Source organism: Schistocerca cancellata, chromosome 1 (assembly GCF_023864275.1).
Source record: "Schistocerca cancellata isolate TAMUIC-IGC-003103 chromosome 1, iqSchCanc2.1, whole genome shotgun sequence".
Classification (NCBI taxonomy): domain Eukaryota; kingdom Metazoa; phylum Arthropoda; class Insecta; order Orthoptera; family Acrididae; genus Schistocerca; species Schistocerca cancellata.
Window position 1 is genome coordinate 315,665,357 of NC_064626.1, and position 27,317 is coordinate 315,692,673.

Here is a 27,317-nt window from a genome sequence, read left to right on the forward strand (position 1 = left end):
CGACGGAGAGGCTCCGTCCCCGCCGCAGCCGCAGTGGTCCACATTCCCACGACGACGACCACAGTCCACTTCACCCCTCCGCCGCCACACCCCGAACCCAGGGTTATTGTGCGGTTCGGCCCCCGGTGGACTCCCAGGGAACGTCTCACACCAGACGAGTGTAACCCCTATGTTTGCGTGGCAGAGTAATGGTGGTGTTCGCGTACGTGGAGAACTTGTTTGCGCAGCAATCGCCCACATAGTGTAACTGAGGCGGAATAAGGGGAACCAGCCCACATTCGCCGAGGCTGATGGAAAACCATCCACAGACTGGCCAGTTCACCGGACCTCGACACAAATCCGCCGGGCGGATTCGTGCCGGGGACCAGGCGCTCCTTCCCGCCCGGAAAACCGTGCCTTAGACCGCACTGCCAACCTGGCGGGCCAAGTTCTGATTTTAGTTTCACATTAATTACAAAACAACCAAAAAGACACTATCGCCACTAGCTCATATATGCGGATTATTATTATTACTAATCTTAAATAATAACTGAAATTCAACAACAAAGCGGGTACGTGATTTTTTAATAGGAAATTTAGGATGCTGCGACGTTTTTTAACCAAGTCAGACCTCTAAGACTGGTGACCTGTCTATAAGTTTGATTTTCGCCAATGTATGTTTTGAGAAAAACTTTGTATCTGGGCTTTAGGCCCTTATGATTTCCAGTGCCCCATTTCTATTCCTGTCTATGTCACGCGTAAGGATAAGAAGTTTTAATGAAGACTGTGTGATTCCCTGTTGTAATTTCCTTTTTCTTTTTAAGCCATTTGCTTCACGCTAGTGATGTTAACACAGTCCCCTTCCTCATCTGAACCCTGATTGATTTTCTTTCCTAATGACTTAAACACTAATCCTGACTACTCTCTTACTCTCTTACTCCCGAATTGCTTATCCCCTGCACGAAGGCCGGAATGCAGCGCTAATGGCGGCCCGCCGCACGCCGTGCTCGGGCGCTCGCCGCTCCTGTGTAGTGAGGCGGCGGCTCCCAGTCCGTGCTGTGGATGCAGCGCGGCAGGCTCCGGGAACAATGGCTGTGAGTGACCCGATTACCAAGCCCGGCCTCCAGCTGTGGCCAGCCACCACTAACCGGGCCAGGTCAGGCCTGCAGCTCCCGAGGCCACCGCTGGGCTCCCCGGAATACATGACGACCGCGTGCGCCCACACTTCCCAGGCGGCCAACACGGAGACGATACGAATACAAAGCTACGAGCTGGTCTTTACACAAAACGAGCAATGTGGCACGTTACCCGCCTAATCTAACAGTCCGGATACTCTCCACTTTCTCCAACCAGCCCTGCTCCGTGGCTCAGTAGGCACGACTTAATGTGGCATTTATGATCCGGAGACTTCGTAAGCATCTGCTTTGTTCTCTGGACTCGGTTGGCTGGAAACGTTACAGTCGGTAAGAAGCGTCGTTAAACACCCTCCCCCTCTCCTCCCACACACACTTATTCGATTTCTTATGGTCCAGGGTTTTTCGTATGTTCGATTACATGCTTTGGCTCGTTACAAACATTTGTGAAAGAGTGTGTATCCAGCTGCTGCCAGACCAGTCTGATCCTTTATACTACTCTCACAGGCAGTACGCGAATTGGACCATCGCTAGCCTTATTTCTCTGTAACTCCCGTTTCCGCCAGAAGCCTGCACGAGACAACCACCTTGTCCAACTCCCATTGGGAGATTAAACAATCAGAAAGCTCACTTCTGTAACTCTGCAGTGCTATTATCCAGAGTGGCCTTGGCTAATCTGGTGGTCTTCTCAGTTAGGTCAGTCTTCGCAGGGTGGAAATCAGAATCAGCTTCTATATCTAATCATATATCTTTTTGAAAGTCCTCTAGGGTGGATACTCCGGTATATAAGAATGGTCTTTATGTTCTGCATTTGCTGTTCAAGATGTGCTAGATTTAAAGCCAGGCTGATATTCACCCAGATCAGAATCAAGTTGGTTGGTGAACAGGGCATAACAAGGTCATTGTTATTCATATCTCCCGTATAATGTGATGGATACTCTGTACGGAATTTTGATCTGCGTATTTCCACATCTGCGCTACTATACCAGCTTCCCGGCAATTGACATTCTTGTGCGAAAGCACACGCTATGCCCGAACTCGTACGGGACTTCGTAGATTAATCTGCCACGAGTAATGAGTATGATGGGCAAACATCTAGTAGGCGCACTACGAATTTAGTGGTGTGGACATGTTGGAAATGTGGGCCTCCTGGGGAGCGTGCAAGGGATAAGTCCCAGCAGGCGCACTATCCTCTGTGCCCTCGATGGCGCAGATGGATAGAGCGTCTGCCATGAAGTAGGAGACTCCGGGTTCGAGTCCCGGTCGGGGCACACATTTTCAACATGTCCCCAACGAAGTATATCAACGCCTGTTTGCAGCTAGGGTGTCCATTTAATTATCATTTCATTTATACAAGCTTCACCTGAAGCCCTCCATTTCAATTTCTTCACTGGTTGGTAGTAGAGTGAGTGTTCCTAAAATGGGCGCATGGAAGGCAAGTCTCCATAGACTCCTTTGTCGCACGTAGTGGCCGCGCGGTTTGAGGCGCCATGTCACAAATTGCGCGGCCCCTTCAGCCAAAGGTTCGAGTCCTTCGTGGGCGCGCGCGCGAAGTTAGTTTAGGTAGTGTGAAAGTCTAGGGACCGATGACCGCAGTAGTTTGGTCCTTCAGGAATTCACACACATTTGAACATTTTTGAACTCCTTTGCACCGAGGAACGAAGGCTATTGGTGCAGTCTTTATTTTCTATGCACATCTTAAAAGTTTAACTGGCGTAATGAGTATTCCGTGAGTTTTCGGAATTGCAAACGGATTATGTCTTCGTCTCGCCACAATATTTTTCCTGACAACTTGTCTGAAGAAATATCTTGCCAAGAAGCCGACATTGTCCTGCGGCAACCCCAAAATATCAGATTTATTTAGTCGGTCCACTGTAAGTAGATCCGGGGAGATGTTCCAGGGGATCAGACGTTTATAACATAAGTGACTGATCAGTTCGTTAGGTGTTGATGTTTTGTTTCTCTACTTACGTGCAAAGCAGAAGAATAAATCTACTGGGCCAGCTGGCAACCTTTATACCGCACGAACTTTCACACAGCTGTCTACTAACAGGCCGAGAGAGTACAGGAAGCGAACGTTAACGGTCCTAATCCTACTTACTCGAGGTACGCGGGATGCTGCTTTCGTTCCTGACTATCTCACTCAAAGCGATGCAATTACTTCTGTTTGGTACTAAGTCTTCAACGCAATCGTACATCTGTTGCGATACTGTTTAATCGACCATTTTCTCTGTAAGAACTCTTGCACACAATGTTGAATCAAACAAGTAATTTGCTTGTGTAAAAACAGTCACACTCTGCAATATGGAGCATCTTTTTACCCAAATCTGATCCTCGGCATATTTCGACATTGATGCTCAATATTCTTACTAGCTCCTAGTTACTTGCCAAGGCGGGGATGGTATGTAAGCGGTGTGACGTCAAACAGTGAAGTTTATTCTTCTGGGGACTGCCGCACTGACTATACAACAGGACAACTGCTCACTACTTTTCCTAGCGGTTCGCGATTGGAAGACATTACTCAGAGCTGCTTTCTGATCGAGTTCCTTACTGTCAGAATAACATGCAATATGTCCAAAACTGGACAAAATTTACGCCTGACTTTATGCATTATCCTCTTAGTGATTTAGGAACCATGGAGAACCAGACAGCTATCTGAACTATCCCAACGATGCTAGCTCTTTCGGTGCTGAAATTTAACCTTAACTGCACAGGACCATGCCGAACAGGAGAACCCGATGAAAGGAGCTATTTCAACACAAGTACTTAGACTTAGCAGCAGGGCGTCCATTCTGGATACTGAATAGTTATAAAAACTCTTCTTGTGTCTTTATTCGTTTCTGACGATGACAGTATCTGCCGCCTGCGTGTAGTCGTTTGGTCCAGTAGCAGTGCGCCTCAACTCAGTGTTTTTTTTTATCCCCTCCCCGAAACTTATCACTGTTACAACAGCTGCTAATCTACACTCCTGGAAATGGAAAAAAGAACACATTGACACCGGTGTGTCAGACCCACCATACTTGCTCCGGACACTGCGAGAGGGCTGTACAAGCAATGATCACACGCACGGCACAGCGGACACACCAGGAACCGCGGTGTTGGCCGTCGAATGGCGCTAGCTGCGCAGCATTTGTGCACCGCCGCCGTCAGTGTCAGCCAGTTTGCCGTGGCATACGGAGCTCCATCGCAGTCTTTAACACTGGTAGCATGCCGCGACAGCGTGGACGTGAACCGTATGTGCAGCTGACGGACTTTGAGCGAGGGCGTATAGTGGGCATGCGGGAGGCCGGGTGGACGTACCGCCGAATTGCTCAACACGTGGGGCGTGAGGTCTCCACAGCACATCGATGTTGTCGCCAGTGGTCGGCGGAAGGTGCACGTGCCCGTCGACGCACGGATGCACGCCAAGACCGTAGGATCCTACGCAGTGCCGTAGGGGACCGCACCGCCACTTCCCAGCAAATTAGGGACACTGTTGCTCCTGGGGTATCGGCGAGGACCATTCGCAACCGTCTCCATGAAGCTGGGCTAGGGTCCCGCACACCGTTAGGCCGTCTCCCGCTCACGCCCCAACATCGTGCAGCCCGCCTCCAGTGGTGTCGCGACAGGCGTGAATGGAGGGACGAATGGAGACGTGTCGTCTTCAGCGATGAGAGTCGCTTCTGCCTTGGTGCCAATGATGGTCGTATGCGTGTTTGGCGCCGTGCAGGTGAGCGCCACAATCAGGACTGCATACGACCGAGGCACACAGGGCCAACACCCGGCATCATGGTGTGGGGAGCGATCTCCTACACTGGCCGTACACCACTGGTGATCGTCGAGGGGACACTGAATAGTGCACGGTACATCCAAACCGTCATCGAACCCATCGTTCTACCATTCCTAGACCGGCAAGGGAACTTGCTGTTCCAACAGGACAATGCACGTACGCATGTATCCCGTGCCACCCAACGTGCTCTAGAAGGTGTAAGTCAACTACCCTGGCCAGCAAGATCTCCGGATCTGTCCCCCATTGAGCATGTTTGGGACTGGATGAAGCGTCGTCTCACGCGGTCTGCACGTCCAGCACGAACGCTGGTCCAACTGAGGCGCCAAGTGGAAATGGCATGGCAAGCCGTTCCACAGGACTACATCCAGCATCTCTACGATCGTCTCCATGGGAGAATAGCAGCCTGCATTGCTGCGAAAGGTGGATATACACTGTACTAGTGCCGACATTGTGCATGCTCTGTTGCCTGTGTCTATGTGCCTGTGGTTCTGTCAGTGTGATCATGTGATGTATCTGACCCCAGGAATGTGTCAATAAAGTTTCCCCTTCCTGGGACAATGAATTCACGGTGTTCTTATTTCAATTTCCAGGAGTGTATTTTCGACGCCAATTTAAACGAGCTTATATTAATTTGTCCGTTAGATCTAATTTAAAATTTCATTTTCTTCACCGTAATTTTATTTCAACTTACACAGAAACCCCACTTTTTTTTTTTTTTTCAAAGAAAATTCCGCACTGGCTGTATGAATTTTATTAAATCTGCGACCGGTTTCACACCACTTATCGGTGCATTCTCAGGCAATCTGTACAAAAAATATAGTAAGAGCTCATATAAACTATTCGATCCCCAAATTCTGAGGTGTAAATTAAACTTTTAAATAGCCAGTTTTTTGAATGAAACAAGAAAGTACTTACATACGCTATTTATAACATAGTAACGTTGAACATTGCCCCTGTAGCCACTCCCCACCATTCACGTCCAATATACAGTCATCTGGCGAAAGCAGTAGTTAAAATTTAAAAATCTTTTTTTAAAAAAAATTTTAAAATAATGGGAGCGGCAATGACCTAGAAAATAAAAATAAAATACGATGCTGATAAAAACACCCCTAAACACGAACGACGAAGAGCGAAACATTAGCATGAACAAACAGTGGAATTAGGGCCATGTAAATATAACAGAACATACCGTGCAAGTTGAGAGGAGCCGCGCGGCAGCGGACATGGCCTGACTGGTACGGTGCGAGGAACAGGAAATTTAACTTAAAAGAGGGGAAAAAAAGAGAGTAAACGGGTTATTACATGCTTGAGAGTGTTTACCACGGTTCACCTGGACAGGCAGAGGTGCTTTAAGAGGTCCACTGAGAGGTAAGGTCGATGATACGTAAAGCAGTCGTGTTTGTGGAGGCAGCCGCCAACAAAAGTTCCCCCGTAAAGGCATTTCTTGCGAACTGGCGCTCTGTAAACCCAATGGCGAGCCTTTGTCTTGCCGTGGCTACGGAACTACACTGCTTTCGTCACTGCCTTTTTGAGAACGGCTTTGTCATCACTTTCACATGAAATTCTCTTTTGGAGGTATCATCAAGCAGAAGTTTAATTTTTTAGACACTTTTAATGATTTTATCACAATGAAAACTTTGTGTAACATCTGACATATTGAGGCAGTATTTAAACATCAATTAGTAATACATAATTTCTTACAATCTAAGCTGCTGCAGAAAGCACATCACTGCTACGAAATACTAGTGCCGAAGTATTAGAAGCTCCAGAAGGGTCTTGAAACGCCACTGGACGAAAATGTGAAATCTTCAAAATGGTTCTAATGGCTCTGAGCACTATGGGACTTAACATCTATGATCATCAGTCCCCTAGAACTTAGAACTACTTAAACCTAACTAACCTAAGGACATCACACAACACCCAGTCATCACGAGGCAGAGAAAATCCCTGACCCCTGTGAAATCTTAAAACATTGTCCAGCAACATAACTGAATCTTAATTCAACGCGAATATTTCGTATGTAATGGACCAGTGAGGAAGTAATAATAATTGACCTATATTAAAAGCAATGCACACATATCAATCCTAGAAGCAAACTTTCTAATGCTACTTGTTGCTTTGTACTGTGAAGGGGAAGAGAACGCGTCTTGTTGACAATATAAGAGAGATCTATGTCAAAAGCATATCTGAACTTCATTCCTGAACTGACAAATTATTTTCGCAATCTCCCCCCCCCCCCCACACACACACGTTGTATATATAATGTAATCGATCGAAGATAAATGAAAACAGGAATATATTAAAATTCTATTATTGGGTAGGGCTCTGCAACAAGAAAATGTCTTCAATCGAAAAAAAGCAAATGCCGTTTATCAAACGCACAAAACTGAATCGTTCTTCAGAAAGGAGGCTCTGTTAAAACGAATTTCAGCACACTCCTTATCAATCGCGATAAGCGAATGACTCAATACACCGTCCGCCCAAGACTTCCTTCCCGGCAGCTGAACAGAAGACGGTCACAGGCAACTTCTGTGCTGGACTAAATGCACAAAGCGTATGAAGCCTAACTGCTTGTTAACACATACATTGTTGGATATTTTGTTGACATGACAGCACAATTTGCAGTAGAACCCGTGTAGGAACTCCAGTCTCGATTTCAGGGAAGCAGATATTTGAAACTTGAGTACGGTGCGACAGCTATAGCTCCTACATGTTTAAATATGAAGTTTCTCACATATGACGACCACACAAGTTTCTTTGCAAAACGTTTAGAAGTCGCTCGACAACGAGGATGTCTAACCTTTGCCTAGTCAGTCGTACCAACTAACCATAATGGTTTTTCATTGGTGGAAACCGAAGAACTGGTTTGTACCACTCTCCTCCCTACACTATATATTGTGTGAGATTACCCGTGTACCCTTCTGATCAAACGAAATCGTTTGACACACAACATTCAGTTCAATTTTTATCTTTTTGTTTAGCCATTTTCTTTTGTAGGCTTCTCGCTCCCCTATCCACTTGTCAACCCAGTTCAATAAACACATTAGAAACCATTTGATTAACCTTTCTTCGGCGCAATTTTAAATTATATAAAATATTAAATGAATTATCAGACGGTTTTTCTTATTAAATCGTGTAAGTTTAGTGACGCCTTGACAATGAAGCCACAAGCAACCACCAGAAAAGAAGCTGCCTCAGTTAAATCAAGCAGGGTACCAACATGGTGACGACAGTGACAGGTAGTCGGTGATCTGATAGCTGCACCTGTCACTCACTTCAGATGGCGGTGTGTTTTAGTTTCCGGTAATTGTTTGCTGATACCTGTGATGGCAACCATATTGGACTGCATCAAACAGATGTGTTAATACGTATAGATGTTGTTAAACACTCCGTAAAACTTTTGAAACATTTTCTCATTGATCAGATGAGGTCGTGCACACGTAATCATGGACAAAAGTACATCAACCAAGGTACAGGGGGTGGACCAAAAGGTATGGGAACACCAAAACACACATTACCATGCCTAGTACGGAGTAGGAAAACTGATGGCATTCAAAACAGCTTCCAGCAGTCTCTTAAAGAATAAATATAAGTTTTACGGTTTTGAAAGAAATAATCTAGCATTCTCCTTTCAAAATAGTGGCTAGTTCAGGTAACGATACACACCCTTTTCTCCAAAGTAAACCACCAAGGCTCAATAATACTGAGATCTTGTTACTGGTGGCAAGGGAGGTGCGACAATTCATCCTCGTGTTCACAAAACCAGTCCTAGAAAATGAGAGCTTTGTGAATAGGGACCCCTCGTCTTTGAACTCAGCACCATCATTGAGGAACAAATACTGTACCATAGGATATGCCTGTTCAACCAGAATGGTGACTTAATCCTTGGGAGTAATGCGGCCTTGCACAGTAACCATGGGGCCCCACTTAAATATAAAGATATGGCTGCCCAAAACATACTTCACTCTTTGGGCGCAAATTCGGCCAGAAGTCGAATACAGCGTGAAAGTAGACTGATCCGACCAAATGACTTTCTTCCATTGCTCCATAGTCTAGGTTTTATGGCTTTGTACCACGTTTTCCTCTTACGGGCATTTACGTGACTGGCGAGTGGTTTTGGAATTCCGTCTCGCCCTGCAATTCCCTGCTTATGGTGCTCCCTTCGCGGTGTTTTGGTGCTCATAGGGTTCGCGATTGGGACACTCGTCTCTGCAGTGGCTTCTGCAGCTGGCATCCTCTTATTTTTTGTCAAAATTTTCTTCAGTGTTCATCCGTCACGACCACTGCGCGCGCGCAGTGGCTTCTGCAGCTGGCATCCTCTTATTTTTTGTCAAAATTTTCTTCAGTGTTCATCCGCACACACACACAACACACACACAACACACACACACACACACACACACACACACACACACAAACGCGCGCGCGCGCGGCGCGCGTTCGTTCTGACTTAGCGGTTGATGTTTTTCCGCTTTCCCTGTGTGAGGTATAGATCTTCGACACTGTCTCTAAAAAGCGAACACTTCTGCTACCTCGCTTACGGAAGTATCCAACATACGAACAGGAACAATCTGTCCACGTTCGAATTCACTTCGCTCCGACAACTGCACAGAAGAGTGTTCTGTCCACGACTGACGCTTGCATTGCGCAGGGGCCTCTCGCGGTCAAATGTGGATTTCGTGGTCAAACAACAGCGCAACCTGCATGCATGGCTAGCATCTGCATTTATGTCCAAACATGCATTTCTCGCTGTGTTTCCATATTTTTGTCCACCATTTTCAAGTAGTGATGGAACTCACGAGTTTAGTGTCTGCCAGTAGAGGCTCGATTAAACGTCAGGAAAACCTAGGTAGATCTCAAGTTCAACTGGAAGCGCATCTCTATCAATTTGGGAAAATGGTAAGCGAACTTATACCACTGAGATATCGTGTGCCACGTTAGGTGCGGTTACCGAAAGTATCTTTCCGAACTAACTGTAGGAAATTGCCCAGTAGAATTGTGAATGGGAGGTACGGACGTGTGTAGGGACTCTTCCTTAAGACTGCGGTTTCAGATACTATTACAAGATGAGGTCATACTACAACGTAATTAGCTAGTCCCAGCTTTATGCTGAACTATTCCCAATTATGTTTTCTATAAATATGTGAAATGTTCCTCGTCATTCCTAGTTCGAACGAGTTTTGCTTGTATGTATAGTGTAACGTTACAGAAATTTAAACAATATAAACGATGTCGATCCAACAAAAAAACTTAGTCTACTATCATCTTTGAGTTGCAGTTTGCAAAGGGAAAGAGGTCAGTACTTCTTTGACTGTGGAATATGAGTTCCATGTCAAACCCGCGTTTGCTCTGTCATCCGAAAACCAGTTTTAACGAAAGACTGAACACTTGTGACATTTCAAATCCGCCAGAGTACGTTAACAAGACGACAAAAAGCCCAACTGATTGCGGACACAATTAAAACCTCTGATTAGAAGTGTGTAATCGCATATGTTAGTATAAGCTGATTCATTTTTTATCCGTTTTACATTAAGCAGCGCCTCATTTCTCGTAAGATTCAGTCGTCAGCAAACATGAGCCCCGTCTCGAGCTGTGACTTTTCATTTTAGGGTACACTATGGACCGTGGTTACTTACCTCCACTGCGAAGAACAATGGAACAGTTCGGCGATCACAATCGATGTTGTTGTGATGACCATTCACAAGATATAGCCATATGAGAGATGGAACTTTGTCGTGTGAACAAAGGGGCACTCATAGAACTTGTGAAGAGTGCAAAATGCAAACTTCGTGAATTTACGGTTCTATTCATACACCAATCATAATAGTACACGTAGTACTTTGGAAAATATATAACTTCGCTGAGGACTCAATCATTTATATCATGAACAGAAAGTGAATTCACTCCTGTTTTAGAATAGTCAGAATACTTACGCCTCTGTCCTGTCACGTGTGGGTATCCAGAAGCAAATATTAAGTTGCATTTGGAAGGACCAAGGCTGTTTAGTCAGAGCGAAGAGACTTACAGCCTTTGTTAACTTAGAACTCACCGCTCTGTTATCAGACTAAGCTCGAGATCTTTATCCGTGTTAACAACGGAACACCAACCGGCACTCCAGTTGGTCGTTCACCCGGAATAGGGAACGTGAATATTTAGCGGGGCGAGCAGGGAGGGTGCCGGCGCGGGCGGGCGGATGCTGGCTGTAAATATTGACAGCTGCCGACTGCCTGCGCGCAGTGACGTCACGACGTAGTTCTGGCGCGAGGATGCGGTGACGTCACCGGCGAACGGCCGCCGCTATTCCTGAGAGCAGAGGGCTGGTTGCGCCACCTTGCGGCCTGACAGCTGGGCTGCGGGCGCCCTCGTATCAAACCGCTGGCGACCGCTGCTCGAACAGCACCATGTTCTCAGCTCATTTTACACGCCCTGCCTTAGCCGTAGCCACACCGCAGCTCACTTTACTCCGACGACTCGATTCGTAGTCTGAGAATAACATCGGTTCTGTACTTAGTGAGCATTACGTACACTGCGAGTAACTTGCCTTAGACTGAGACTCTAAACTTCGAAACACAGTATTCTACTACGTTGTCAAACATTTACCACACGAATTGAATGTCCTTTATGAAGAGGATCATTAACGAAAGTAAATATTAAAGTTTCACGTCCCATCGACGACTAGGCCATTAGAAACTGAACACAAGCTGACAAGGAGACGGCACGAGCGTTGGGTCCGGGATTTGTCCGAAATTGTGTGTGGTGAAAGAGAACCCCCTAACACCTCACGTGGTTAAAATATTAGGACGCACTACCCGGAAAATCCCGGGAAAAATCGATTCAAAGTTTCTTAGGTGCCTTATGAGTATAAAATGTTAGTAAATTGCCGAGCCGCCGTCTGGCTTAGATGTTTAGGGTTCGGACTCTTTACGCCAGAGGTTTCGGGTTCTATTCCTCCTCTGGCACTTTTTCCCTCTGTTTCATTTTCTTTTTTTATTCCACCAATTATTCAGAAAGTTTCCCAAACCTATATTATCTTTAACAAATTAGTTACATTATTGAATAAAAATTATTTTCTTTTCGTTCAACAACACAATTCATGCTGGTGGGTTTTCCATTTTTCATTGTAAAATTTTTCATTGTAAAATATATAAGGAGAATCATTGGTATTTAATCAAAATATCAAATTCGATTGGGAAACATTCAATTTTTATACATATATATAATTATAAACAAGAACCGCAGTGGTAATTATCGTAAAAACAAAGCAATAATTTTTGCGACATCTTGCGCAACATATTTGATTTGATTTTTTTACAATCACAGGGCGTTTGCAATAAATCTGTACAAAAATATGCCCCATTAACATTTACGAAAATTTTTTGAGTTTCTGATAATTTTGCGGCAAACCAGGCATATTGAACCATGTCTCGGAATACTGGTGATGATAACTGATGGTGAATTAGAGAATGAATTTTTATACAGTCTTCCCGGGAATTAATTTCACGATTCTCCTGTAACAACGCGCTGCAAGTTTGCAAGCAACAGAAGGAAAAAAAGTGCCGGAGGAGGAAGCGAACCCGAGACCTCTGCCGTAAGGGTTCGACCGCTAACCATGTAGGCCAGACGGCGGCTCGGCAGTGGACTAACATTTTACACTCATAAGGCACCTAAGAAACTTTGGATCGATTTTTCTCGGGATTTTCCGAGTAGTGCGTCCTATTATTTTAACCACATGAGGTGTTAGGGGTCCTGTTTCACCACAAAATTTCGGACAAATCCCGGACCCCATGGTCATGCCGTCTCCTTGTGAGAATGGAGAACGCCATGCTTCTTTTGAACCATCTTGACATTCACCTTAAGCGATTAAAGAAAATCATGGAAAATCTAAATGTGGATGGCCGAATTGTGCTTTGCACCGGTGTCGTCCCGAATAAGAGACCACTGTTTTCACCGCGCAGTATCGCTCAGTACCGGCGCTCTGCTAAGACACTTTATCGGTTTACTATCCTAATCAGCAGGGAAATGAAAAAGAATCTTTAAGGGGGAGGGGTTTTACGAACAATCTCTCCGAATTTCCAATACAATTGTGCAACCATTCAAATATTACTAGATACAGCCTTCCAGTTCTACGACAGATATCCCTTCGAACTACGTTGACTGAAAGAACTGCAAAATCGACTTCGTGTACAATGAGTCACGCTGCAGCTCAGTGTACGTCTGTAAAAAGTACACGAGATTGTGGGTCTGGTCATCAGTAGACGGTTGTATCAGCTACTTTCAAATGCTTTCTTTTTTCGTGCCGAATGACATTTTCTTCGCAAAATGCGAGTTATCTTAAATGTTCACCAAGTGAACGTCAGTTAAGAGCTCATGAAGTTATTGAGTGTAATCTGAGACGTAGCGACTATAGGAGGTTGAAAAAATACTTGTCTCCTTAGTCTGAAATAATTTTAACCATCACTTGCATTTATATCTTCAGCTCAGAGTATCTTAGAGAATAAGGTTTTCGCTTCCCTAACGCCACTTTATTCCAGGAATCATGTTTCATATTACGCCATGTTCATAATTTTTATTTCTGGACCATTTAATTACAACTGAATAATACTACTTTCCTGCCACATGCATTTCGCCTTTATTCTTTGCAACGTATGTTCAGTGGCAGGCTTCGTGGATGATTTTCTACATGATGTGTCTTTGTTCCATTTTTGGCGTTTTATTTTTCTTATAAATGCCATCTGACGTTTTGTTTTTCAGAGTTCACAGCACTAGATTCAGAACACTTGTTTTGGTGTTATCTTTTGTTCTTGGACGGTCCAAAAATAAGAATTATTAACATACCTTGTTATACGCAACTGAGGACGACAGTACAAGAAACACATAAAGATCACGTTTCATGGGTCCACGTTTTTTTTTTCCCTTTCTTTTCCCCGCACCACGAACTGAATGCCAACCGAAACTACTCGCAGCAAATCGTCTTCACCGGAACACCACATATTCTACACACAAACTGATGCTTGTAAAATAATGCTTGGACTGCGTGGGGGCGAATGGCGTGCAAATGGCTCTGAGCACTATGGGACTTAACATCTGAGGTCATTAGTCCCCTAGAACTTAGAACTACTTAAACCTACCTAACCTAAGGACATCACACACATCCATGCCCGAGGCAAGATTCGAACCTGCGACCGTAGAAGACGCGCGGTTCCGGAATGAAGCGCCTCGAACCGCTCGGCCACCGCAGCTGGCGCGAATGGTGTTTGTGCTTTTTTGCGGAAAATACTTGATAGTACATATGCATGTTTAGCGTGCCGTTACATGTGTGGCAGCCTCCCCCCCCCCCCAAAAGAGGGGAGAGAGAGAGAGAGAGAGAGAGAGAGAGAGAGAGAGAGAGAGAGAGAGAGAGAGAGAGAGAGGAGGGCGAAGATCACAACGGCAATGAGGTATTGCTCATCGCTGAACCAATACATTTTACACACGATTAAAAAAGTGTTATGTGACTAAGGCCTCCCGTCGGGTAGACCGTTCGCCGGGTGCAAGTCTTTCGATTTGACGCCACTTCGGCGACTTGCGCGTCGATGGGGATGAAATGATGATGATTAGGACAACCCAACACCCAGTCCCTGAGCGGAGAAAATCTCCGACCCAGCCGGGAATCGAACCCGGACTTTTTTTAATCTCATTTTGTTCGTTTTCGTTCGTTTCATTTGCTCGGGGGCGGACGTCGCAAGACACCCGTTTCAGTTCGTCGTTGATACGTTAACTCAGTTTTTTATTACAGAGGACAGCTAATCCTCTGACCGAACACACTGAGCTACCGTGCCGGCACCGTATCACCCGACGTGTCCCATTCGATTTTATCCTGTGGGGATATCAAGGGCCTTCTGCATGAAGAACTTGTTACATTGCCGGAGGACCAAGTGGGCAAGATTGTTGCGACAGTAGGATGTCTTCGAGATATCCCAGGTACCTTTGAGAGGGCGCAGCGTCCGTGTCAGGTGTGTGTCGATGCATCTGGGCAAAACTTTGAACATCTCCCGTGTTGGGTGTCCATTTGTAGCATACTACTGAAAAACTGCAACGCCATTTAGTAACCCCGGGTGGTCTTTGCGGCCACCCGGTTCATACTTGATTACTGATCCTTGTTGTAAGCCGATGGTTCAAATGGCTCTGAGCACTATGGGACTTAACATCTATGGTCATCAGTCCCCTAGAACTACTTAAACCTAACTAACCTAAGGACAGCACACAACACCCAACCATCACGAGGCAGAGAAAATCCCTGACCCCGCCGGGAATCGAACCCGGGAACCCGGGCGTGGGAAGCGAGAACGCTACCGCACGACCACGAGATGCGGGCGTAAGCCGATGTGCCATGACAGTTTGTCAACGTACTTTCGGATCATCCTTAGCTATAGAGCTATCAGAGGTCCACGTTACGTTGGGAAGGTTGCTTTACCTCGGAGGATGTTTCCAGTAGTCGGAGACGAAACGTCAGGGTTTTATAAATCGACCACGGCCCATCAGCACGGAAGTTTTAAGTGAACTAAGGACCACTCAGCTACCGGGGGGCGGACTTACACACGATGTGGAATTTCCTCCCCAGTCTCAACATGTGTTTCCAGTGCAGGCTCACGCTAGCGTACGGTGAGTAGCAACTAACGTCTTGCCGAACTAGACGTACGCCTGGAGGATTGCGGAGAGTCGTTAACGGCAGAGGGAGTGCACCAGCAGCTTAAGACCGCGCGCATAGCCGGTCGGCAGCTGCGGCGGTTCCGGCAGCTGTGGGTACAGCGGCGGCGGCGGGCAGCAAAAACCGGCGAGCGGAGAGCAGGCAGCCGAGGCGCTAGGAATTCAGCCCGGCGCTGCCCTCGACGCGCGCGCTTGTTACGGCCGGCCTCGAGAGCCGCCCTCCAAGGCGGCCGTCTGAGGAGCCTCGCCAACAGCCGGGTCAGCGCTGCGCCGGCAAGCCGAGCGCCGCGTCCCCGAAATGGCCTCGGCGCCTCCAGCATACACACACCGAATATTACGAACACCGTTTCATCCCCTCCGCTCTGACCTATGAGGTCATCAAAATTGTAAGGAGACAACACATCGTTATGTAACACTCGTAAAATATGTGACGTAACGAGAACTGCATTTATTTTCATGAGATCGAATTCCTTAGTTCGACTTTCCCTGATTGCATAAATTGATAACTTACGGTAGAAGTAAGATACAAATATGAAACTTGTATCGAATTGTTTATAACTAAGTTTTTTTTTCTGTTATAGGTTCGCAGTACGTAAGTAGTGGATGAGGCGCAGTGCCCAAGAAGACATGTTAACCAATCAGGAGAAGGCACAGTGTGTCCTGTGGTACCACGAGACACGATCACCAACCACAGTGCAGAGACACTTCCAGACAACATTTGGAAGTAATCCACCTGATGTCAAGAGCATTAAAGCCTGGTATGAGAAGTTCGAGAACACAGGATCGGTTGCTGACCTTCCGAGGTCTGGTCGACCAAGAACCTCAGCAGACAGGGTGGAAGCTGTAAGGCAGTCTTTTCTGCTAAGTCCGAAGAAATCGGTGCGCAGGGCCTCACGTGAATTACAGATGCCAAAAGCTCTCTCCATGACATTTTACACAAACGTTTGTTTCGTGCATAAAAAGTGCAAATCGTTCAGGCCTTTTTGCCCAATGACAGTACACGTCGGTTCGACTTTGCGGTCGAAATGCGATCACGTATTGAGGACGATGATGGTTATCTCAGACGAATTGCCTTTTCCGACGAAGCGACCTTTTTTGTCAGTCGAGTAGTGAATCGCGATAATGTGCGCATTTGGGGTTCGCAACTCCCTGGCGAGGTCATGGAGTGCACCAGAGGCACTCCAAAGGTGAATGTTTGGTGCGCGCCATTGCACGATCGAATTATCGGGCCATTCTTCTTCGCTGAGGCTACCATCACATCTGCAGTGTATCTGGATATTTTGTAACTGTATGCTGTTCCTCAGCTGCTTCAGTATCACCCCGATGTCTTGTTTCAGCAAGACGGTGCACCGCCTAATTGGCGTTTGGACATCCGTGTCGTGATGGGCCAACGGTTTGGCCTCCACGCTCTCCTGACATAACCCCGTTAGACTTCTTTTTATGGGGTTATGTCAAGAACGAGGTCTACACGTGTACCAGACCTTGAAACCCTGCGGCAACGGATAACCACAATCGTTGAATCGATCCCTCCAGTGATGTTGACTAATGCGTGGAAGGAAATTGAATATCGCCTAGATGCGCTACGTACTACCGAGGGTGCTCATGTGGAAGTTTACTGATGTGTGAAAAAAACTGATAGTTTGTAAACAATTAGACAACTGTTTCATATTTGTATCTTTCTTCTAGCCTGATTTATCAATTTATGTAGTCAGGGAAAGACTTTTCGGACACCCTGTATAAAACTCTACCCTGACGTTTCGTCTCCGACTGCGGGAAACATCCTCCAAGGTAAAGCAACCTACCCAATGTAACGTGGACCTCTGACAGCTCTACAGCTACAGAATGGTCCAAAAATACACTTAAACTGACATGGCACACTGGGATTACAACAAGGATCAGCAATCACACAGGAACCGAGTGGTCGCAAAGGCCACCCGGGGTACTAAACGACGTTGCAGTTTTTCAGTCGTATGCCAAAAATAGACACCCAACATGGGAGATGTTCGAAGTTTTGTCCAGATGCATCGACACGCACCTCACATGGACGCTGCATCCTCTCAACCTGGGATATCTTTAAGACATCCTGCTGCCGCAACAATCTTGCCCACTAGGTCCTCCGGCGACGTAACAAGCGTTTCATACAGAAGGCCCTTGATATCGCCACAGGAAAAAATCGAATGGGGACAGGTCGGCTGATATGGTGGCCATGCGATTCACCCATCGCGACAAATTCAGCGCCCGGAAAGGTTGCCTGCAGATGTGGTCTCACCTCTCTGTTGAAACGCGCACGTGCTCCGTCGCGCTGAAATCGAACGCGGCGACGAATAGGCATGGGAAAATCATTCAGCACGTCCGGCAGAATCTCTCGCAAGAATACGATATACGTGTGACCAAGTCTGTCCAGGAGAATGTACGGCCCAATTAAAGTCGACGACGATTCCAGTCCACATGTTAATGGTAAATTTGCGTTGCAAATGATGCACACATGTAGCGTATGCGTTAACTACCGCCCTAGTGTGCAGATTGTGAACGTTCACTTCACTCTCGAGTAAAACGCCACCTCATCGGTGGACAGGGCACTCGCTATTAAGCTTTGGTATCGTGACCATAGTGCCCTTTCGTGGCGTCTGTGATGCAGGGTCCAATCTGATTACTGATCTTTGTTGCACGTCCAATGTGCCATGCCAGTTTGTAAGCTTTTTTTTTTATCACCTTGTATATCCGTTCTCTCAAGTCACCATAGGATGCATCGCAGACGGTACCTTGTTCCTCTCAAACGGAGCGAGGCTAGAAACGACTGTCTCCATCAGAGCTTTCCAAACTGGATGTTGCTGCATCCTAGCGTCTCTAGTAGCAGCATCAACGGCGTCGGGAGACTAGTTGCATTCAGAATGTCAGTCAAATGAAAAACTTTATAAAGTAATACAAAACACCTTTTTTTTCTTCTTCCAGGGTAACCATGTATTACCATTAAACGAGTGATAGTATGTTGAATTCCACAGTTCTAACCACATAACTTTCCATTGTGGCCTTAGTTGCCTCTACTGCTGCTGTACATTGGTACGCTCCATCGGTCCCTGTCTTAAGAAGTTCTTCGAACGGTAATAGTGGGAGATCACGCATTTTCCCTCTACTCTGTTTCCTTGTTTCGTTCGTGACACGTGTCACTACTATTTTCAAAGTAGCAAAAACCATTGGGACGGTTCTGAAATCAGCTTTGGGCAAGACTGTTAAAATGATAAATTACATTAGGAGCAGGTCTTTCAAGTCTAAACTTATCGCTCATGTATGTGATGAGCTACAAACACAGCATTGTACACCACCTCTCCCATCGGCTGACTATCCATAGGGAGAATACTCATTCGTGTGTATGAAGTTAAGGATGCAATGCTCCAATTATTTCAGCGACAGCTATTTAAAACCCAACTATCAAGAATCAGATTTATACAACTGCTGGATTTCGTTTCAGCAAGATTATCCTCACCAACGTGAAAGTGCACTCATCGTTTTGCTGCAGTTTTTCACAACATATTCGTGTAAAGTGAATCTTCTATTATGACTAATATAATAACAGTTAACGTGCAAGTTTGAGAACAATAGATAACAATAGAATGCGTAACAATTGGTCTTACGTCCGAGACCTTAGGACACATACTTTTAATGCTCGTCAAGCCCATGCGAGTCATTGAATTCATAATAGTATTGGAAAGTCCTGCATCCCTAAAAAGTGTTTAATATGTAATTATAATGTACTTAGAAATGAAATAGCAAATTTACATTTCTTTAGATTATAATTTGTTAAAACATAATCTCTTATTGCCATTAGTAAAAATGTGTCTCGTCAAATTATATGTATTAGAAGGGTGTCGCAATTTGGGAAAATCTAGAGCGCTCTGGTCGCACTATACCCCGACTTCTCTTCTCTTAGCTTTGTGGTCCTTACAATAGATGTATGTCGATGGCAATACTTTCGTTCTGTAGTCTGTCGCAATGGCTGCTTCTCTTACTTTTCTCGTGGTGTTTCGCGTAAACAAAGTCTGCTTGCCTCCGGAGATTCCCATTTCTTTGTACGAAGCATTTCCGAAATACGTGTTGGTAGAACCTACCGGTAACAAATCTTGCACCACGCCTCTTAATTTCTTCGATGGCTTCCTTTAATCCGACCTCGTGGGGATACAAAAACTATCAGCACACGATAACAGGTCGCACTAATGTTCCGGTTGTGATCTCTCTTAATACAAGACGTTTCAGAATTCCTATCACAGGCTGCTAGGGTTTCTAGTCGGGACTAAGTAGACTAAGTTTGGATAGTGAAACCACGTCCGGATGATGATGGTGATTAGTGTTTTAGGGCGCACAACAGCGAGGTTATCAGCGCCCGTTCCCAAAAGTTCAATTCAGAGCCAAATTGTGAGAGAATTGGTATAGTTCAAATTGCAAGATTGGACACAGCACATCAAAACAGGGAGATAAAACTAAAAATAAAATAGCAGTACAAACAGGTAAAAATAATTAATTAACGGAGGCTGAGTGACCACTTACAAATAATGGGTGACCAAACTACTGGACAGCACATTAAGACTTCAATCCCAATATTTTGGGAAGAAGGCCAGACATCACACAAAAACGTAAAACTCTAGCGACACTCGCCTCATTATTAGTTAAAAGAGAGGGTAGGTCTGGTGGGAAACTGAAATCTTCCCTCAAACCCGCATATAAAACACACTCAGTTAACAGATGTCGTATCGACAGCTGTGTCCCACATGTCTGACACGTTGGTGGCTCCTCACGACGAAACAGAAAACCATGTGTCAAAGGACAATGTCCTATTCTAAGCCGTGTAAGGGCTACTTCCTCATCGCGTCGTCGTCGGAAGGAGGTGAGCCACGGTCGGACAGAATCCTTCACCGCTCGCAACTTATTATCCCTCACGTCCAGCCACTGAGCCTCCCACCAACGCATGACCTTCCGAGTCACGAAAGACGTAATGGCCTGCAGGGGGACGGAACAGCGAGCATTAAAACGTTCCGCGTGGATGTAAATGAGTTTGAAGATCTGATCACCTGCAAACCTCCCGCTCCATAGAACGTACACTGTTGAGACACACATGACCTGCGCGCTCTGTAGGAGCCCATGACATTGGCAGTGTTTCGACTACTTGTCGTTGGGTTCTTTTCTACGTGGCGAAGGACGACCTCTTCCAAGCCGAGAGCGCGGTGTACGTCCGTGGAGCACCGCTGTCAACCTTCCTCGTTGCGAACCTGCTAGTTTCTTACAACCTTTTTTTCCTCACTAAAATGGTATGAGATGTCGTAGTTACAAGGTGGACTGACGACAGCGCCGTCTTTGTGTACATGCGGTGATGCGGGAGATTTGAAAGTCATCGGATTTTTAAACTTTTTTCTTATCCAAATGGAACCTTTCCTGACATGTGTTTATATAATAAACTATCTACTAACCCCCCTACTACCACTAGAGGCCTGTAATAGGACTGTGAAACACACTGTATATTAACTACACTTTCCCATAATTCTCCGATTAAATCAAAAACCATCAATCGCCTTCCCTACAACAGATTTAGATTTATTTCATGTCGCTTTGCAGCATCACCTATGGATGTTTGATTTACCTGATTATGCAAAGTAATACTAATTTTCGAACATTACCGAACCGTTTTCCTGCCCGTCTGCAGTAACTTCTATTCCCCCAATTTTCGATAAAGCTGCCATTCATCAGACCAAATACGAATTCTGTCCAAGTCATGGTCTGTACTCAGGTTACTCATTCCGCCTGTCACCTCAGCCTACCTTCCAAAAATACTGAACTCAACTAAATAAATATTTGTCTGTTTTGATCTGACCCGTGAGTGCGTTCGTATGACGTTCCATTCCAAATGATGATTTTGCGGGTCAAAGTCGACGTCCGCTACTGGTAAATTCAACCCTACCGATGGTCTCGTGGACATCTAGGTCCGAGGTAGTGCGCTACTTCAATTGGACCAAGTAAGAGAGAGGTTGTGCGTCACTAAAAATGAACCGAATAGTGACAGTTATAAATAGTGAAGGTAAAAACAGTGACCGGTACAAATGAACATTTCCTCGAACTTATTATATTCCCAGAACTTATTATATTCAGAGCCGGTAAGTGAAGATAGCAAATTCGTAAACTTGCTCATCACTGATTAGGTTGTTTTAAAGATTTAAACGTTTCTAATGGGACGAATAATTGATGGAGTTCCACAACACAGCACGATAGATAGAGACTCCTCTGCATTGCAATAGCAGGTGACAGTCTTGAGTGAAGGAAAATGTGTGTGAGCGCAATGTTGAAGCGATCACTAAGGAAAAGAAATTTAATGTTAATTATCGAACATCTGAGAGCTCGCAGTTTGCACAGCACCGTAGCCAACAAAAGGGAAGAAATAAATAGCAATTTATTTTACAACAGGAGTGACTTTTGTTCATTAACCTCTGCACACCAAGTTAAGCAATTAAATGTTACTACGATGAGACCAAAAAATTTCAACAAGGTTTCTCTGGAGTCTTTAAAACAGTGGCAATCAAACTTTTTTGCCCAAGAGCAAATAGTGACGTTGTGAGGCAGCACATTGGGCCGCATATGTACAATATTAATTGGTAACGCAGATGAATTAGAACGTTATGAACCCCCTCTATAGATTAACTATAATACTGGCGCGACAAGTTAATGGCTAACGATGAAAGTCTCAAAGATAGAAGTCTGTATTATTCCGAACACTTAATGTCGACTGTTCTCTATCTCAGACTCCTTGTGCCCTCAGTGACATCGAAGTTATGACATAATTGCCTGACGAAATTTTGTTGTGTTGTCTGTGCAAGTTTACGTTTGCTTGATTAATAACGGTTATTGTATTTACCATTTAAATGCAGTATGAGTCATAAGTGTTTACTAAGTGTTTTGAACGTCATTTTTCTTCTACTGGTTGCGTTGTCTTTACAATAGTCTTAATTTCACATTCCTAGCTACAAATATGGACCGCATTTGAAGATGATCGTCTCTATTATGTGCTTTCATCATAAATCCACGTTACTCCTGTGTCAAAATTTATGCTATAGCAGCTGATTGGTACGAGTCGTGCACGCCCGTGAATTATTAGTACTGGAAGTCAAACTAAAACAGTCCTCATATTCTGTACCGTGTACTGGCTGCACTAGGTACCTCTGCCACTGAGCTAAACGACGAACTTTCCTCAGCCGGCGGGCAAGTTAACGAACGTCACTTAAAATTAAGCATTTCTTAAACTATTACCGTCTGAGTATTTTTGTTTGCTACTGAGCGGTAAAACTACCCTCTTAAGAAGCTCTTAATGATAGTTGACGATTTTTGCTTCGGCTGCTACGTGCATATTATTAATACCGCGGGCGGCACGAATAACTGATTCGGGCTGCGCGCGGCTCGCAGCTTGACCACCTGTAATATTTCTGGCTTGGAAGCCATCATACTCGGGCACAAGCAGCTCTTTTTAGAGCAGTTGAGAAGGCAGCAGTGGGAAGACGAAACATGGTGTGGTGTGTGAGGTACCGATAAGAGGTGGTTTGTTCGGTACGGATATCGTGAAAGACCGCCTAAATTGTGGTTCTTCTCCGCGATTGGCTGCTGCGTTCGAAAGATGCACGCCAAAATGATATTCTGTTATTAATATTAGACGAACCAAACCGTGTATTTACTTGCATTTCAAATTAAAACATCTTTCAACAGCATGCTATCAATCCATTATTTCAGAAGTATAACAACTAGCAGAATAATAAACACTGCTAAATTAGGAGGTAGACGTAGGACTTCGGTGATCTTCGGATCGCGCCTGATTTTGATAGGGGGCGATGTGGTTCGGCTGTAAAATCTTAGCTGGTATAAGAATGGGGTTTATCATGCGCTCGCATACCCCTACCTACCTCCCCCTCCCTCGCTCCCTCCCTCCTCCTCCTCTTTCAATTTGCCGTACACCACTGCTTTACAAAACTGGCCCTCTATTTACAGAAAGGAGAAGCGTTGCCGTATTTAGAACGACGGATATTTTTGGGAATTTTGTTCGGACGTTCACAACGGAAAGGAAATTGACTGTAGCCGTTCTATAGACATCACATCCCTGCATTAGAGGTTTGGGGGAAAATAACACGGGAAATCTACACCACCAAGGTGGCTGGACGAGCAAATACACTAGCAATGAGAAAGTAATGGGACAACAACGCTAAAAGCGGCACCACGAAATGTTAAACCTCTAATGTCAATATCAGGTGGTGGCTTCTGTCAAATTTGCGCAGTTCGAGCAAAAAATTAGCTGCGCAGGACGAATAGGGGATATTCAGTCTTCGACGTAGTGAATTTTCACGAGACTTCTGAGCATAATGTATCTGGAACATTGTACATAATTCATTGTCATCAAGAGAAAATCAGTAAGTGTGAGGCAATCGACAAAATGTCACCGGAGGCAACATCATATCTTAATGGGAATAGGTGGTACATGAATATTCAGAACGTACTAGTCTAGGTCACAGCGAATTCTTGCTTATTAAGGACAGGTGCAGTGTGGCTCTATATTGGGAATCGTGGTTAACAGTCCAATCGACATCGTGATTGGAGTCTGAGGCAGCGTAGGCTACGCAAAATTGACAGCTAACTGTTAAAACGTTCTGCAGTCTGTTATACTAATGGTTAAATTACACGCGAGTTTTCCTCTCCCTTTAGGCGAATTGCCCTAAGAAACTATTCGACCACTTAACCTCGGGTTATCTTATGTCTTCGAAAGCATCAGCCATATTTACAGGATAATGCACCAGCCCATACTCTGGTTAGCGTTCCGCGCATTTCCTTACAACGGCCTGGCCACTGCAGGCCCGGAACGAGAATATTTTTTCCACACAAGTGACTTCTTATGTGACGTCCATTGACAACGTGAGGGGCTATGTTTAAGATCTGGACCACCTACCGCTCCATCTTCGTGAGATGTCTTCGACCACCTTCCCCTCAAATGACGTTTACCCCACAGTCGGGTGAGAATTTAGTTTGTTTACTTGTTTTGAGCCCTGATTAAACGCTTTACCAGAACGATGTCTTATTTATGAAGTGTATCAATCAGTGTTTCAACAACTGATTTGATTGAAAACATTATTTTAAACCCTTATTTTAAACTCTGACGGACACACAGATACAGACAGACTCCACGAAATTAGTATGAGCTGTTTTGACGGATCTCTAAGAAGAATTGGCCTTTTATTGGTATATTATATACATGAAATGTCACTGCACGATTACTTAGTTAGCAGTCGAAAGACAACATTGTTATTACCTTCCTTCGAACCGCATGATTACGTAGCTTTTCAGTCTTTTGAGTTATGTCATCACTAAGACAGTTGTTGTCGGTGAACTTCAGCGTCTGACTTCTTTCTCGCACTTGTATCGACCTGCCACGCTCCTTAACATGCGAATTGTTAAGGTTTCGATGCAAATTCATGTAGTACAAAATAACATCGGCTTTATATGCGTTGCAGAAAATCGCTACTGACTCGCTGACTGACACGCACTGTTTCGAACGGCGCGGTTGAGAACTCCCAGAATGATATCCGACTCTTGGGCGGCACCTGTTTCATATCCGGGAATCCCAGGTACGCACACGTGTTCAAAAATGGTTCATATGGCTCTGAGCACTATGAGACTTAACATCTGAGGTCATCAGTCCCCTAGAGCTTAGAACTACTTGAACCTAACTAACCTAAAGACATCACAAACATCCATGCACGAGGCAGGATTCGAACCTGCGACAGTAGCAGCAGCGCAGTTCCCGAGTAAAGCGCCTAGAACCGCTCGGCCACAACGGCCGGCTACGCACACGTGTAAAACATTCAGTACAGTTCAGTTCAGAGAGGGCGTAAAGATTGTTGGGCAATACTGTCTATGCTAGGACTTAATTTTATACAACACAAAATGTTATCCGTTACAAAACGTTTATTCTCTTAAATAAAAAGTCGACGTGAGATGTTCATTGCTAACTCCACCTCTCCATTAAATTATTTTACATACAGGTGTTGAGAACTATTGAAATACACAACTGAATGAAAAGTCCAATAGTCCGCTGTGGCTTTAAGTCGGTTGGAGACAGCAGAATATTGGACTTAGCATTCAGTTTTCGATTATAACAATTTTAACTCTTGTATAAAACGCTTGTTATACTGTATGAAATGGTCTATCAATTACGTATAATTACTTTAGCTGTGGCCCGACTAATTTTAAAACTACATTTGAGTGAAAATTGGTGAGATTTTTCCTGATCTCTCATCCCATTTTGAACTCACGTTATGTCCGTTTCCGCGTTCTAACTGTAATGCTGTGCACAAATCATGAACATGGCCTCCTCAGGCAACCTTCGCAACTTTATGCCCCAAGCGTCGGGAGAAGACATTCAAGAACAGTGCAAGTGGAATAAATTAAAATACATTCTGTCCTTTATTTTCAACGACTTTCAAAGTTCCTAGAAATAGATTCAGTGCTGTTATAAATGTTTATCTGAACGAAAGTTCCAAGTAAATTCAATGCAGTTGCCTTCCCGGAAAGATATTCCGGTTTATGACGTCGGTCTTTTAAATGCATGTATGTTACCTACACTGATGATCCAGAACATTATGACCACTTGCTTAACAGCTTGTTTGTCCGTCTTTGGAACGAAATACGTCATTGTGTCAGTGTTTCAGGAATCAGACAGCGTGTTGGTATGTTTGTGGGAATATGTGGCATTAGATAGCTACGCACAGGTCATGTAATTCGAGTAAGTAACGGACCGATGATTTGCGTACGCAGTGATGGCGACCGATACCGACACAGAAGGGTTCCATATGATTTACCTCCGGCGAATTTGATTGCCGAGACATCAACTTGAGTCCATTATAGTGCTCCTCAAACCACTGCAGCTCGATTCTGGCTCCAAGACACGGACAATTACACTGCTGAAAGATTACATCACCATCGGGGAAGACATCAAGGGATACAGGTAGTTCGCAGATGTCGGCGTGTCTTTGATTACTACCACAGGCCTCATGGAAGCCCAGGAGAATGTTGTCCACAGCAAAATACTGCTTCCACCAAACTGCGGCCGGCCGAAGTGGCCGAGCGGTTCTAGGCGCTTCAGTCTGGAACCGCGCGACCGCTAAGGTCGCAGGTTCGAATCCTGCCTCGGGCGTGTATGTGTGTGATGTCCTTAGATTAGTTAGGTTTAAGTGTGGTGTCACCGCCAGACACCACACTTGCTAGGTGGTAGCTTTTAAATCGGCCGCGGTCCGCTAGTATACGACGGACCCGCGTGTCGCCACTGTCAGTAATTGCAGACCGAGCGCCACCACACGGCCTGTCTCGAGAGACGAACTAGCACTCGCCCCAGTTGTACAGCCGACGTTGCTAGCCATGGTTCACTGATAATTACGCTCTCATTTGTCGAGACGATAGTTAGCATAGCCTTCAGCTACATTTGCTACGACCTAGCAAGGCGCCGTATTCAATTGCTATAATACTTCTGTATCAAGAGCAATGTTATACAAATGTGGATTAAAGTTAAATATTCCAGAAGCTACGTACTTTTCTTTATAGCTTTCATTACGTATCCTGTTTCAGACCTCACGCCAGCCTGCGTGAACTTATAGCGTGCATTTCGGCCTCCTCTAAAAACAGTGTTGGCAATTCTGCCGACACTTCAAAGTATTTCTAAGTTCTAGGGGGACTGATGA

At 45.1% G+C, this 27,317-nt stretch overlaps 2 protein-coding genes across 2 annotated transcripts in view; one reads left to right on the forward strand and one right to left on the reverse strand.

The window, feature by feature from the left end:
• The window catches only part of LOC126172915 (CDC42 small effector protein homolog), a 181,399-nt gene that overhangs the window by 27,196 nt on the left and 126,886 nt on the right, over positions 1-27,317 (reverse strand). The gene's annotated exons all lie outside the window — the stretch shown is intronic.
• Positions 963-27,317, forward strand: part of LOC126173622 (axoneme-associated protein mst101(2)-like) — a 150,434-nt gene continuing 124,079 nt past the window's right edge. Inside the window, exon 1 of the mRNA XM_049920975.1 lies at positions 963-1,275. Within this exon, the coding sequence (XP_049776932.1) occupies positions 963-1,275 (313 nt within the window). The remainder of the gene's footprint in view (positions 1,276-27,317) is intronic.